The following is a 13,627-nucleotide window of genomic DNA, read 5'->3' on the forward strand; positions in this document are numbered from 1 at the left end:
ACCTTATGATCAAAAGATGACTGCTCTACTTCCAGCATTACTTCTGTGTTACAGTTAAGAAGAAAGGAATAAATAAAAGATATAAGCCTGTCTTTTAAAGAGCTTTGCTGGAAGACTTACCCATTGACTTGAACTTCTGTATCACATTATGTTTCACTCTTAGCTTTAAGGAAAACTGACAAGTGTAGTTACTTGGACTGGGTATATTGCCTCTCTGAATAAAACTGTGATAAGGTAGAAGTGAAGAATGTCTGCCTAATCATTTTTTTAAATTATATATATTTTAAGCCTCTGGAAATATTGTTATTGTTATATAGTTGGTATTCCTTTAGTTTTACTAACATTTTCCTTTGTTACTTTTTATATCTCTATCTTCAAGCTTCCAGCGTCTTGTATTTTCCTTATGCCTGAAGCATACCTGTTATCATTTCCTTTAGAAATGCTAGTGACAAATGTATTAGTTTTTGTTTGTCTGAAAATGTCTGTTTTATCTTTGACATATATTTTTGCTGTGTATAGAATTCTAGACTGGAGGTAATTTCCTTTCTACATGTTTAGACTATGGCCCTATTGTCTCTGACTGCATTTATCTTCCCTGGGAAATCAGGTGTTTGTTTCATTGCTGCTCCTTTGATACACTTTGTTTTTCTTCCTTCTCCTCTCCCCCAGTTGCTTTTAAGATTTTCTCACCATTATTGAATTTCAGAAGTTGGACTATGATATGCCTACTGTATTTATTCTGATTGTGTTCTCTATTGCTTCTTATATCCATGTTTTGATGTTTTTCATCTGTTTGCTAATTATCAGCCATTATCTGTTAAAATATTTTCTGCTCTTTTCCTTTTGAGTCTCTAATTACTTATCAATTATAATCAACCAATTCTCTTCTATATTTTCCATCACTTCATCTTTCTTTGCTTTGATATGACTTATCTTCCAATTTATTAATTCTCCCCTTTTCTGTTTTTAATATGTGTTAAAACCATCCATTGGGTTTTTAATTTCATTATTAAATGTTTTAGTTCTAGACTTTCCATTTTATCTTATATCACATATGTCCTGTTCTTTGCTGAAATTGTGAGTTTGGTCTTTTTATTCCTTGATAACATTTAACTATGTTCTTATCAGATAGCTCTCTTATCTGGACCTGCTATGGGCCCCTTTCTACTGTCTGTTGTTGTTGTTGGATTTTTTTGTGTATTGTCTCCTCCTAAACTGGGTGTTTTAATTTTTTACCAAATTAAAACATAACCAATTACAACCAAGAGAAGGATAACAACCAATTTAAAAATAAAAAACTGCCAGAGTTTCTCAAATAGCATGGAAATATAACAACCAAGGAGTTAAAGAAACATTTATCCAGATTGACAGAGCCACAACACAGCAAAGAGGATTGCCCCCCCCCCCCGTGAATACTTAAAGCTCCATCCCTTACAATGTAACAGGTGCACTGAGGCAAAAAAATATGGCCCAAATGAAAGAACAGATCAAAACTCCAGAAAAAGAACTAAGCTATGAGGAGATCAACAACCTTTCAGATGCAGAGTTTAAAACTCTGGTAATCAGAATGCTCACAGAAATGGTTGAGCTTGTTCACAAAATGAAGGACAAAAGGAAGGCTATACAAAGTGAAATAAAGAAAAATATACAAGGAACCAACAGTGGAGGGAAGGAAACTGGGACTCAAACCAATGATTTGAAACAAAAGGAAGAAGTAAACATCGAACCAGAACAGAATGAATAAAAAAGAATTCAAAACAATGAGAGGCTTAGGAACCTCCAGGACAACTCTAAATGTTCCAACATCCAAATCATAGGGGTAGAAGAAAGAGAAGACCAAGAGCAAGAAATTGAAAACTTATTTGAACAAATAATGAAAGAGAACTTGCCCAATCTGGCAAAGGAAATAGACTTCCAGGAAATCCAGAAAGCCCAAAGAGTCCCAAAGAAATTGGACCCAAGGAGGAATGCACCGAGGCACATCATAATTAAGTTACCCAAGATTAAAGATGAAGGAGAGAATCTTAAAAGCAGCAAGAGGAAAGGCATGAGTTACCTACACAGAGTTCCCATAAGGCTATCAGCTGATTTCTCAGAAGAAACCTTTTAAGCAAGAAGGGGCTGGAAGGAAGTATTTGAAATCATGAAAGGCAAGGACCTACATCCAAGATTACTCTATCCAGCAAAGCTATCATTTAGAATGGAAAGGTAGATAAAGTGCTTCTCAGATAAGATCAAGTTAAGGGAGTTCATCATCACCAAGCTCTTATTATATGAAATGTTAAAGGGACTTTTTTAAGAAATAGAAGAAGTTCAAAAACTATGAACAGTAAAATGACTACAAACTCAGAACTATCAACAACTGAACCTAAAAAACAAAAACAAAAACTAAGTAAACAAATAGAACAAGAAGAGAATCACAGAAATGGAGATCACATGGAGGGTTATCAGTAGTGGAGGAGGGGGAGATTGGGGGGGTACAGGGAATAAGAAGCACAATATGTGGGCACAAAATAGATGGGGGGAGGTTAACAATAGTATAGGATATGGAGAAGCCAAAGAACTTGTATGTACGACACATGGACATGAACTAAGGGTTGGAGGAATGCTGGTGGAAGGGGGATGCATGTTGGAGGAGGATAAAGGGGATAAAATATTGGGACAACTGTAATAGCAAAATCAATGAACTGTACTTAAAAAAACAAAACATAATTATGGAAAATCAAACACATAAAAGAAGATATGTACATAAAGTAGTAAACCTCATTGTATATATCACCCAGCTTCAAAAATACATGGGCAGTCATTATTTATCTGTACTGCTATCCACATTTTTTCGTCCCCTCACTGGCTAATTTTAAAGCAAATCTAAGGCATAGCATCTCATGCTGAAAAATGTGTCTTTTCAGTTTGTGTGTCTATTATTTTTACATAAAATTAAAGGCAATTTCTTCATATTATCACACATCCAATTAGCATTTAAATTTCTTTTTAAAATTTATTTATTTTTAGAGAGAGGGGAAGGGAGGGAGAAAGAGAGGGAGAGAAACATCAATGTGTGGTTTTTGTCTCACGTGGCTCTCACTGGGGACCTGGCCTGAAATCTGGGCATGTGCCCTGACTGGGAATCAAACTGGTGACCCTTTGATTTGCAGCCCGCGCTTAATTCACTGAACTACACCGTCCAGGAGCACTTAAATTTCTTCAATTCCTTGAATCTGCTTGGTTATTTTTGATTGAGTACTAGATGTTATATATGAAAAATTTTAGATATTATGTGATTTACATCTCTTTCTGGCAAACTGCCAGGGCAAGTGGCCTATCAGTCCTAGAACATGTAATACAGTTGGGATTTGTCTATTTCTGATTCACCTTTGCTCTGAGGTTGTAGCTCCAGCTCAATGCCTGGGATATTTTCCATACTGTTTCCTTCTTGGCAGACCTCAGACTAGTTTTTCCCTGCAGCCCCGTGAGTCTGTCAGAATCACTGTTCAGCTTCTGAGCCTATGTCTACTGCTTTTGGAAGCTGGCAGTCACTTTATAGGAGAAAGTTTCTTTTGCAAATACCTCATTTACCTTGTTAGGCTTTGCTCTTTTCACAGATCTTGGCTCTGTAATTCTTCCTTACCTTGGAAGCTCTGTGATGCTTTCAGTAAAGGGTTTTATACTTTGTCTATTTTTTCTGTTTGTTCTCAGTGGGAGGGTTGGTCCTGACTATCTAGTCCACAATGCCACTTTTAAAAATACCAATTAAAAATGTCTCTTTTATTGTATGGAGCACTTACGGTGTACTAGGTTTGCACGTGAGAGGAAAGAAGTGTTAGACTGCTATTCTTTGTTTCAGCTTGACCTTGGGCCTGTAGTCTGTATGTTTTATACATTGTATATACATTATATTAAAGATACAAAAGTTAGCACAATTGTGATCTTGACTCCTACCTTCTCCAAGCAAGGAGATCTTACTTTATGACTTACAACAGAATTAATTCATCTTATAATAAATAGGAGAGACAAAAATTAAAATAATTTTAAAAATAGAATGAGTAATTTAAAAAAGAAAGAAGGAAGAAAGAGAAAAATAAAGGAAATGCAACAAAAAAAAGAGAAAAGAAAAGAAAAAAGATTCTCTCACTGTCTGCCTGGGACTATGCTATCAAATGTCACGTGGAGAAGACAGAATGAGGTCAAACAAATTTTTCCAACTAACCATATGACAAATACACTGTAATTTATTTTATTTTTCAAGCACATAATGCTTACTTTGTGCTAGGCATTGTTCTAAGTACTTTACAAATATTAGCTTATTTAATTCTCATAACAAACCTGTTCGGGAACATCTATTATTAGTCTCATTTTTATGGAGAAATTGAAGCACAGACAGGATACGTTGCTGAAATTCATGTAACTGATAAGTGGTAAAGCTGGGCCATAGCTCAGTCAACTTGACTCCAAACTTTTTTTTTCAAGGCAACAGTTTTTTTGATGTTTATTGATATTAGAGAAGAAGGGAGAGAAAGACAAATATCAATGTGAGAGAGAAACAGAGATAGGTTACCTCCCATATGCATCCCAAGTAGGGATTGAACCCTCAACCTAGTATGTGCCTCGACTGGGAATTGAACCCCCAACCTTTTGTTGTATAAGACTATGCTCCATCCAACTGAGCCACACCAGCCAGGGCCAAACTTTGTTTTTAATCACTGCCATGATGTTTTTAATACAGGCCAGGGAGGATGGGATTTTAGAAAGATTTATTTTTCAATTCATAGAAATTAACGTGACTATTCTACTTACCATATGACTTAGTTTTTCTGCATAAAGATGTAGAAAAGATGGCCTCCGTACTATGTTGGTATCATATGTAACTAGTAAATATACTCCAGAATTAAATGAAAATAAGCAGCACTTTTTTTTTGTCTTTTACTCATCTCTCTCATTTTTCTTAGTTATTTGTTCCATCTAAGTTAAGTGTGGCCTCCTAACAGGAAGTACCAGCTTGAAGAGCTAATTTTTAATTTCCTGACACTGATTCCTCTGTCTGCCGTGTTTTTCCCAGTTGTAGGCTGAAACCATGTCCTATGTCTCGTGTCTTCTGTGCCTTATGCAGCTACCACACCATTGTTCAGAAAGGAATGTATTCATTACTTCCTCCCTCTCCTTCCTCCATTTTTGTAGCATTTACATCACCTTGAGAAGTTATGGTAGGAAAGTTTTCCATTTCAAATTGCAATGTGAAAATGTGCTATAGTGTTTTACAAGACTGTGTCAAGATAAGCAAGTTATCAGTACTCAATGTTCCACTTGGCAATTTATCTAACTTATCCCTCGTTTATTTCTCATAGCCATGTTATTCCTATTTTGTAGATGGTGGACCTGAAACACAGAAAAACTAAGCAACCTGCCCTTGGTGGAAAGCTCTGGTCTTTCTGACTCCAAAACTCCAGCATTTTGGGGGGTATTCTTCTGCCTTCCCTACAAGGGAAATCAGTTATATGCTGCCCAGCAAGGGGGGTTCTGGTTATCCTTGTAAATCTTACAGGGACTGCCTCCAGATCACTCTCACATATGCTAAACATAAACTTTTATTAAATGAGCTTCTCTAATTATTTCCTTTTCTCAGGGGCTACGCCATTGCCAGCAGCAGTGATGACCGCATGAATGAGCCTCCAACCTCTCTTGGGCTTGTGCCTCACCAGGTTAGTGATTTGTACATGAAATCACAATTCTGGACCTGATCCCAGTGGTGCAGGGGGAAAGCATTTGGGATCACTGTAGACGCCATCAGCTCGGCCCATCTCTTTTCCACCCTATTTACCCTCCAGCCTCCGTGGAATTTCAGTGGGAGTGTTTATGACCACAAGGAAGGTATCCTGTTCTGCAGGATGGCAACAAATAGAAATCATGAACAAGAAGCATTACCCAGAGTCTTAGATGCATTTTGCATGTTGACTAGAGATCTCATAATGGAGGAGAAAAAGAAAGAACAGGCTGAGGAGTCAGCCAGACAGTTTAAATCCCAGCCCTGCAGTTATTAAATGGCATTCCTCCGTCAAGTCACTAAACTCCTGTAAGCCTTAGTTTTCTTATCTATAAAATGGAGACAAGAATACTGACCAAATTGTGGAGATAAGGGATGGTACAGAAAGGGCTCACTGACAGTGAGTGCCTGTCACAGCCCCTCAATAACTATGCCTGCTATGTTGGTTGCTGTAGTTTGTTATTCCTGACTCCCTAGCCAAATGCAAAGCCTTTATAGGCATGTCTGGGAAAACCATTAGAAATATGCAGCATCACCAAAAAGTGGGTTCTCTTTTCAGGAAAAGAATCTGAAACATCCTAAGGAAGGTCAATTCCATTGAAAGGGAAAAAGAAAAAAAGTAGTGGAATGAAAATTCAGAGTTCATCTTACCTCTATGTAATTCTTTTATTCTATTTTTTTTTTTTGAGGAATAAAGATGTTTTCTAGTCTTATGTTTTAGAAATCATTTCTATGGATTTCATACATACCTGTCAGTCTGTAACAGGCAGGCTGTCTTCGTGCATGAAACAGTGATAGTGCCCAAGAGTCCTGTCTGGGAATTTGAGACGACAGACTCACAGATGAGTGCAGGGAGCAGGGTGACTCACTCAGTTCACATCTGTCTGTCTTTGCCTCTCCTCAGCCCACCTCCTGTCATCTGTGACAGTCCTATCATTTAACAGTTAGGGATGAGAGTCTGAAGAGGGGGAATGACTTGTCCATGGTCACAGCGTGAGATTGTGGACAAGCTGCCATCTAGACCTAGACTTGGCAGTCTGACCAGTGCTCTTTCTGAGATTCTGCGAGTGGAAAGAGCCCTGGCCTGCACATTGGAAGAGTTAGCTTCGAATCACTGCTGCAGCCTTCTGTCACTGTGTTACCCTCCGTAGACCTGTGTTAGGTCCCCTACGATCCCAGAGCCTCAGTTCCCTATCAGTAAAAGCCGGTGCTTTACCTTGTGTCCAGGCTTATGTCTGTAAGGAGGCTTTGTAAACCATGAAACACTGTGCAATATGACCTTTCAGCCTGCCTCACAAAGGTGACATTTACTTGACATGAATGTGTTAATTTTTTCTACAGAGACATTTTGAGTAGAACCCAACAGACACTGTAACAGCCCTCTGTCCTAAGGAAGTGGTCCTCCAACACCAGCTCTGCTGGTCACACTGTTCTGTCTCATTCTGCCTCCCACCCTCTTCTCTTTTTCACATCTCCTCCCCTTTCCTCTGACCTTGGGATGTGCCCTCATCTCTGTTACAGATTTCACACAGAGAAGGGCCTTAATTAAATTTTCAGTCATGCCCCTGCACTGGTTTCCTTTTTTATGTCCTTTATGTCAGAGTACTGCAGTTGTAGTCTTCTCAGTGCTGAGACCAGAGGGCAAAATAGCCTCTGAATGGAAGGGGTCCAGTGTTAGAATGCATGTGCATGTTTTTAAAGTGCTATGGCAACTAATCCCTCTCAGTGTTATTTACCCCCATTGAGCCTTGCAATTTTTTTTCATCAGCTCTTCTAGTTCTTTCTCCTGGTTTTCAAATGTCTGAAGGATTGTTTTGGTTGCCGGCCATCTCTTCATCTAGTCTTTTCAAAGTCTGAAGAATAACGCAGCCATATATGGGGAAAGCCCAGTGCGTGTGTGGGATTACTTGCTTACATTATTTCAAGCTTCAAGCCTTTATTTTTAGCTATGTTCAAAAAAAGAAAGTGGAGAAAGAACTTTACAGTTATTAATCAGGGTTGTGTGGTCTCTATTTATAGGCTTTAAATTTCTTTTTTTTTTTTAAGTGGAGTGAGTTCATTTATGCAACTGTGTTTTGATTAGGAGAACATCATTTCTATAAAAACACTGAGCTGTATTGCAGTGCCCATCTGCAGACTCAGCACTTCCCTCCTCCTCTTCCTGGCTCTGTGAGACTAATGGTTTCCTGTTGGAGAGGAACTCAGTCAATCCCTTTGTGTGCTTTGTGTACAAAGAATGACCAGTGACGTTCTCTGGGCTCGTTTTCCTCAGTTCCCCAAAGGAGAGTGTTTATTAATCGGTCCTTTTGGAATGAGTTGTAGCAGGAAAGTGATAGTCCTTGGGTGGAGAATCGGAGGGTCCCCCACCAGCAACTCATGGTGTAATCTGGGTGAAGCTGCTGCAGGCCTGCGCTCCCCACGCCTCTGCTGTCCTCCGCCTCTGACCTGGGAGGATTAAGTTTGCTTTCTTGATCTCTCTGTGGGACCACAGCCAATGTTTGGCCCAACCAGAGGTTGGCCAAGTGCAGAAAAAGACTCGATTAGGCCTTGAAATTCAGTGATATTCAGCCTGGGGGGGAAAAAAAACACCTCTTAATTGAATTAGAAAACCATGAAAAACCCATTTGAAAGTCAGAAAATAGGCTTATGGGTTTGTTCTTTTTAAAAATTATCTGGCACATGGGTGGGATTCTGTAAGCAGGCAGCAGGAAGTTTTAGCCACTTTCTGTCTATAAGAGAATGATTTGTTATCACATGTATAAAAGACGTGTAGAGAATCACACAAATCCTTAAGCACGCAACTGTAATGATCACAAATTGAACACACTCACGTACCCAGCAAACAGATCAAAATAAAATGTTTCCAGGCATCCCCAAAGCCCTTCTTGTGCTGCTTCCAATTATTATTGCCTCCTTCCTACACAGAGGCAAGCATCTCTTGACTCATAACACCATGGAAACTTTTGTCTAATTATGGACTTTCTGTAAATGAAATTATATAGTATATGATCTTGAGAATCTGCATTCTTTTGTAGAGAGAACTTTTTAGTTGTAGATTGTTTCATTGGCTATTTCATTGTAGACTGTAACATAATGTTGTTCCCTCTGTTCCCCATTAAGTGGGTTTTTTTTTTTTTTAAAGCTGTCTTTTCCTGGCTCCTGGGGTGGTGGCTGAGTACTATAAGACCAGACCTTTTTCCTTGTTCTTTGGTGGGAAGCATAGTTCAGTAGTTATGAAATGTACAAATCACTCCAGATATCTCCAGGAAGTTGATTTGAGAAATGCTGAATGTGACAGAATTTAGTCACCTGTGAAGCTGCTATCATTTCACTGGACATCCCTTAAAGAAAGAAGAAAGGTGGCAACACAAGAGTCATTCAAACACCACGGTCATTAATATAGCAGTCCTGCTTTTATCCCTCTTGTGGACCAGGCAGTTCACCTCTTTGTCTCTGGGTGAATGTACTGTTGGTTCTTAAGTACTGAGGAATAAAGACCCTGAATATGTATGCTCTTCCTGGGTGTTTGGACTTGCCAACCCCATGGTTCTCTCAGGCTCTTGAATTCTTGCTTTTAATTACTTTCAGAAAAGTAGAACAAAGCCCAAAGTAGGACAGGACCCTGGGAGGGGCTTGGCCTGGGAAATCTCTCAGAGGGAAATGCTGAGGTAGAGCTGCGTCTCTCTAGCTGGGCCTTGGACTGCTCTCTGCACAGGCTATGCCCTGCAAATCCTCAGACCTTTATCTTTTACTGAGGTCTCTTTTCTGTGCTCAGAAATTCTTATCTCAGTGTGTGTCTAGGGATATAGACAGACTGACTGCTGAGAAAGGGGGTTAGGAAGATAAATGATAAGAGCATATTTCCTGAGATGTAGCCCAAGAAACCGAATCTCCTTCCTCCTCTAGTTCTTTCTATTCCGCTCAGATTGATGACTGTGGAAATGACAGGAAAAACACATGGTCCAAATGTCTGCTCTTTCACATATCAGCTGTTGGTGGTTAGTAACCTACTCGCTCTCCCTCTCTCCATTCACTCATCCCTTCTACAAATGATTCCCAAACACTGACTCGGTGCCAAGCACCATTCAATTCAGAGAAGTTAAGTAACTGGCACAAGATCGCCCAATGTTTAGTTTCATTGGCTTTTGGAGTCATCTAAGGTGTTAGATGTATGCATTTGGGTGAAATCTGTTCAAGTGGGGTGGTGCCTGGCTAAAGGGAGGATCCGGTGCAAGACCTGACAATGTCTGGCTTTCCTGTTTGTGAGGTCCTGGAAGAAGAGGGGCATTCCCTTTTCTTGGTCCACAAAGGACAGGATAAAATACAGATAGTGTCAGAGTTTAAAAGCACCTTAGATAGCATTCCTTGTCCCAAGAGGACTTGTGAGTAACTTTGTCAGTTGAAGGATATACCTGTGCCTATGAGTTCTGCTCACGTGATGAGGCTGTCTTGTTTGAGAGGTCCCATATCTGAGGTAGCCTGAAGGCTGTGTATGTGAATGTACGAATCTGGTTAGAATCCCAGCTATGCCTCTTAATTCCATTCTCATACATTCATTCATTAGCTTAGTTAACAAAAGGATTTGAAACAGCTCTTGCCACTTGTCTCTGTGTGACTTCTTTGAACTTCATATTTTATATCAGGAAAGTGGGGATAATATAATAAACTCCTAGAATTGATGTACAGAATAAATTGTATGATGTTTACTAAGCATTAGCCCAACTCTAAGCACATAGAGGCACTAGTAAATGTTGGTTTTATCTTTCACTTTTAATTAAAATTTTAGGAGCTTATCTACTAAAAAATAAACTACAAAGAATTTCATAAAAGCAGTGGATGCTTTTGGAAGCAGTGGATGAATAATAGGAAAGGGTTGGAAGGATCAGCACCATTCTGCAGAATTTCCCTGATGAGGACGATGCCGGCTTGCTTCTGTGTCGTGCTGGCAGCAGGCAGTGCGGTAATGAGAGGCGAGTCAGTGGTGGTCGCTGAAGCTGTTGTCTGAGGCAAAGACGCTGTGGTATGTGCAGGCTTCTGCAATTGCCAAATCTCCATTTTGGCATTGATTTTGATTAGGAATCTTTTCAACACCCAAGAGTGATCTGGAGTTTGGAGTCAGTTTTTATTTATACAGACTCCAACCTCTAGAAATATTGCCAGGCCTACTGGAAACTAGTGTGAATTAAAGCAGTAAGTTCAGTTGTGGTTGCAACTGTGCCTTCTCAGAATGTTTTTTTGTTTCTGGGCGTTGGATCTTTACTTTCCATCAAGGTGAGGCAGGCGTGGAGCTCAAGTAGTTTTACCCAGCTGAGGTGTAAATTCCATAATGGAAGGGACCCCTTCCATTCCTGATCTGTTTATTTTGTAGCAATCTGGGCATAACTGACTGAAGATGATTTAATTCCTCCAGGCCCTGATAGAAGCCTTTGAGAATGCTGAGTTTTAGGTTTTCAGGGGTGTTTTTTGAAATCCTCTGGCCTTCTCTGTCTTTTCTCCTTTCTTTTTGCCCACTTGCCTTTACCCCCTAGACTTTGGAGCCAGAAAGATCAGAACTGAGTTTCCTGGCTTTGCTACTTGACAGTTATGGAAACTTGGACAAGCCATGCCACCTCCCTGAGCCTTGGTTTGTTTACCTGGAATGTGGGGGCAGGTCACAGGATGGTAGTGAGGCCAAAATGAGATGGGTGTAAGAAAACATCCAAGAGCACTAGGCACAAGGATGACATGATGAATGTCAGTGCCCTCTTCCCTCCCCCAGACCAACATTTTCCACATTCTTTCAGGGCTCACTTTCCTGCCAGGATTAGGAGGGAGCAGTTGCTTACACGGAAGAGGAGAGGGGGAGGAGTGAGCACTTCCCGGGAGGCACAGGAAAGGTGAAGATGAGTGAGAAGGGTGCTCAATGAGTCTAAAACTCCGAAACAGGGCCACTGTGTCTGTAAGGGAGAGTTGGGGATCACAGTGGAGGAGGAGGCAGGATCTCATTAGGACATTTTAAAGATTGGAACCTTCCACCCAGAGGCAGCAGGAAGCCATTGAGAAATCATAAGCTAAGTCATGATAAGGTTTGGGTGCTGCGTGGAGAATAGACTGGAGGCAACATGAATAGAGCTGGGTATAGAATTAAAATCTTTAGGCACTAAGTGGAAGACAACCTGATCCAGGGTCCCCCACATCTGGCTATGTATTAGAAACACCTTGGGACCTGGCTGGTGTAGCTCAGTGGATTGAGCAAGGGCCTGTGAACCAAAGGATCACGGTTTGATTCCCAGTCAGGGCACATACCTGGGTTGTGGGCCAGGTCCCGGCAGGGGATGCATGAGAGGCAACCATGCATTGATATTTCTCTCCCTCTCCTTCCCTTCCCCTCTAAAGATAAATAAAATCTTTAAAAAAAAGAATCACTTTGGAAACCATTTCAGAATATACATTTCCTAGGCCAGATCCATAAACTGACAACCTACAGGGACATTAGGCATTTGAGAACCACAGCTTCAGTCTATAAAAATGGCTTCTTGGTGGCATCTGTGGGACAAAGTACGTAACTCATCGAGGTAATACAGACCAAAATCTGCTCTTTGCACCTGTCTTTGAGTTGTACGCTCCGACAAATACTAGCTCTCTTTCCAAAAGGACCCTTGACACCTTGTTCCCAGCACACACACCCCTGTCCCAAGCAGACGTTTCTGCCCTGGAGCCTTTGGATGCTAATCAGATGCACACTGGTGCTTGTATTGAATTCAGGCTGCACTTGCCCCCTTTCCTGCTTGGAACTGCCGGAGAGTGAGGCCAAACCAGCATTTAAAGGTCCTTCTGTTGCTTTTTCTTTTATGCTATGTTTTCACTCACGGTGAGGAAAGCATCTTATAAGGCCCTGTTAGCCAAACCCAGATATCACTGAGTGCCTTATGGGTGTCTGACAAGGGGATTTCAACTCAAGCTGCTTTTGCCTTTCATGGGCCGTGGGAGATGAGAGGTAGGGAAGCCAGGAAACCATAGCTAATTGTATTTCTTCCAAGTTGTCATTTCCAGGGGAATTATTAAATATTCAGATGGTAGTAAAGATTCACAGACATAAAGTATTTTTCTTCCTAGAAGGCTATACAGGAAAACTGATGTTGCTGATTATTTGGGGGAAGAAAGACTGCAGACATTTGGGACTTATACTTTAATATTGTACCTTTCTGTACCATTTGGAAAATGTTAATCAAGATTATAAATTATGCACTGGCTGGTGTGGGTCAGTGGATTGAGTGCAGGCCTGTGAACCAAAAGGTTGCTGGTTCAATTCCCAGTCAGGGTGCATGCCTGGGTTGCAGGCCAGGCCCCCAGTATGGGGTACACAAGAAGCAACCACACATTGATGTTTCCCTCACTCACTGCTTTCCCCTCTCTAAAAAATAAAGCCCTAAAAATTATAAATTACTTTTTTACATCACCTATTTTTGAGGTATAATTTATATATAATAAAATTCACCCATTGTAATGTGTATTTTAATGAGTTATTTTTAAAGGTTTTATTTATTTATCTTTAGAGGGGAAGGGAAGGAGAGAGGGAGAGAAATATCAATGTATGGTTGCCTCTCATGCATCCCCTGCTGGGAACTGGCTTGCAACCCAGGCATGTGCCCTGACTGGGAATCGAACCAAGATCCTTTGGTTTGAAGGCCCTTGCTCAATCCACTGAGCTACACCAGCCAGGGCTTTTAATGAGTTTTGACAAGTGTATACACTCATATGTAATCACCACCACCACAAACAAGATCTAGAACATTCCCAGTCACCCCTGAAATTTTCTTTGGGCCTCTTCCTAGGTAAAGTTCCCACCCTCAGTCCCAGGCAACTGCTCCTCAGGTTTTCATATGGGCT

The 13,627-nt window shown here is 40.5% G+C and overlaps 1 protein-coding gene across 3 annotated transcripts in view; it reads left to right on the plus strand.

The window, feature by feature from the left end:
* ATG7 (autophagy related 7) overlaps window positions 1-13,627 on the plus strand; it is a 294,865-nt gene that overhangs the window by 94,193 nt on the left and 187,045 nt on the right. For all 3 annotated transcript variants that reach the window (XM_053669368.1, XM_053669370.1, XM_053669369.1), the window contains exon 18: window positions 5,621-5,696. In XM_053669368.1, the coding sequence (XP_053525343.1) occupies window positions 5,621-5,696 (76 nt within the window). The remainder of the gene's footprint in view (window positions 1-5,620; window positions 5,697-13,627) is intronic.

This window comes from Artibeus jamaicensis, unplaced genomic scaffold, assembly GCF_021234435.1.
Source record: "Artibeus jamaicensis isolate MK-2021 breed Jamaican fruit bat unplaced genomic scaffold, CSHL_Jam_final contig_519, whole genome shotgun sequence".
NCBI lineage: Eukaryota > Metazoa > Chordata > Mammalia > Chiroptera > Phyllostomidae > Artibeus > Artibeus jamaicensis.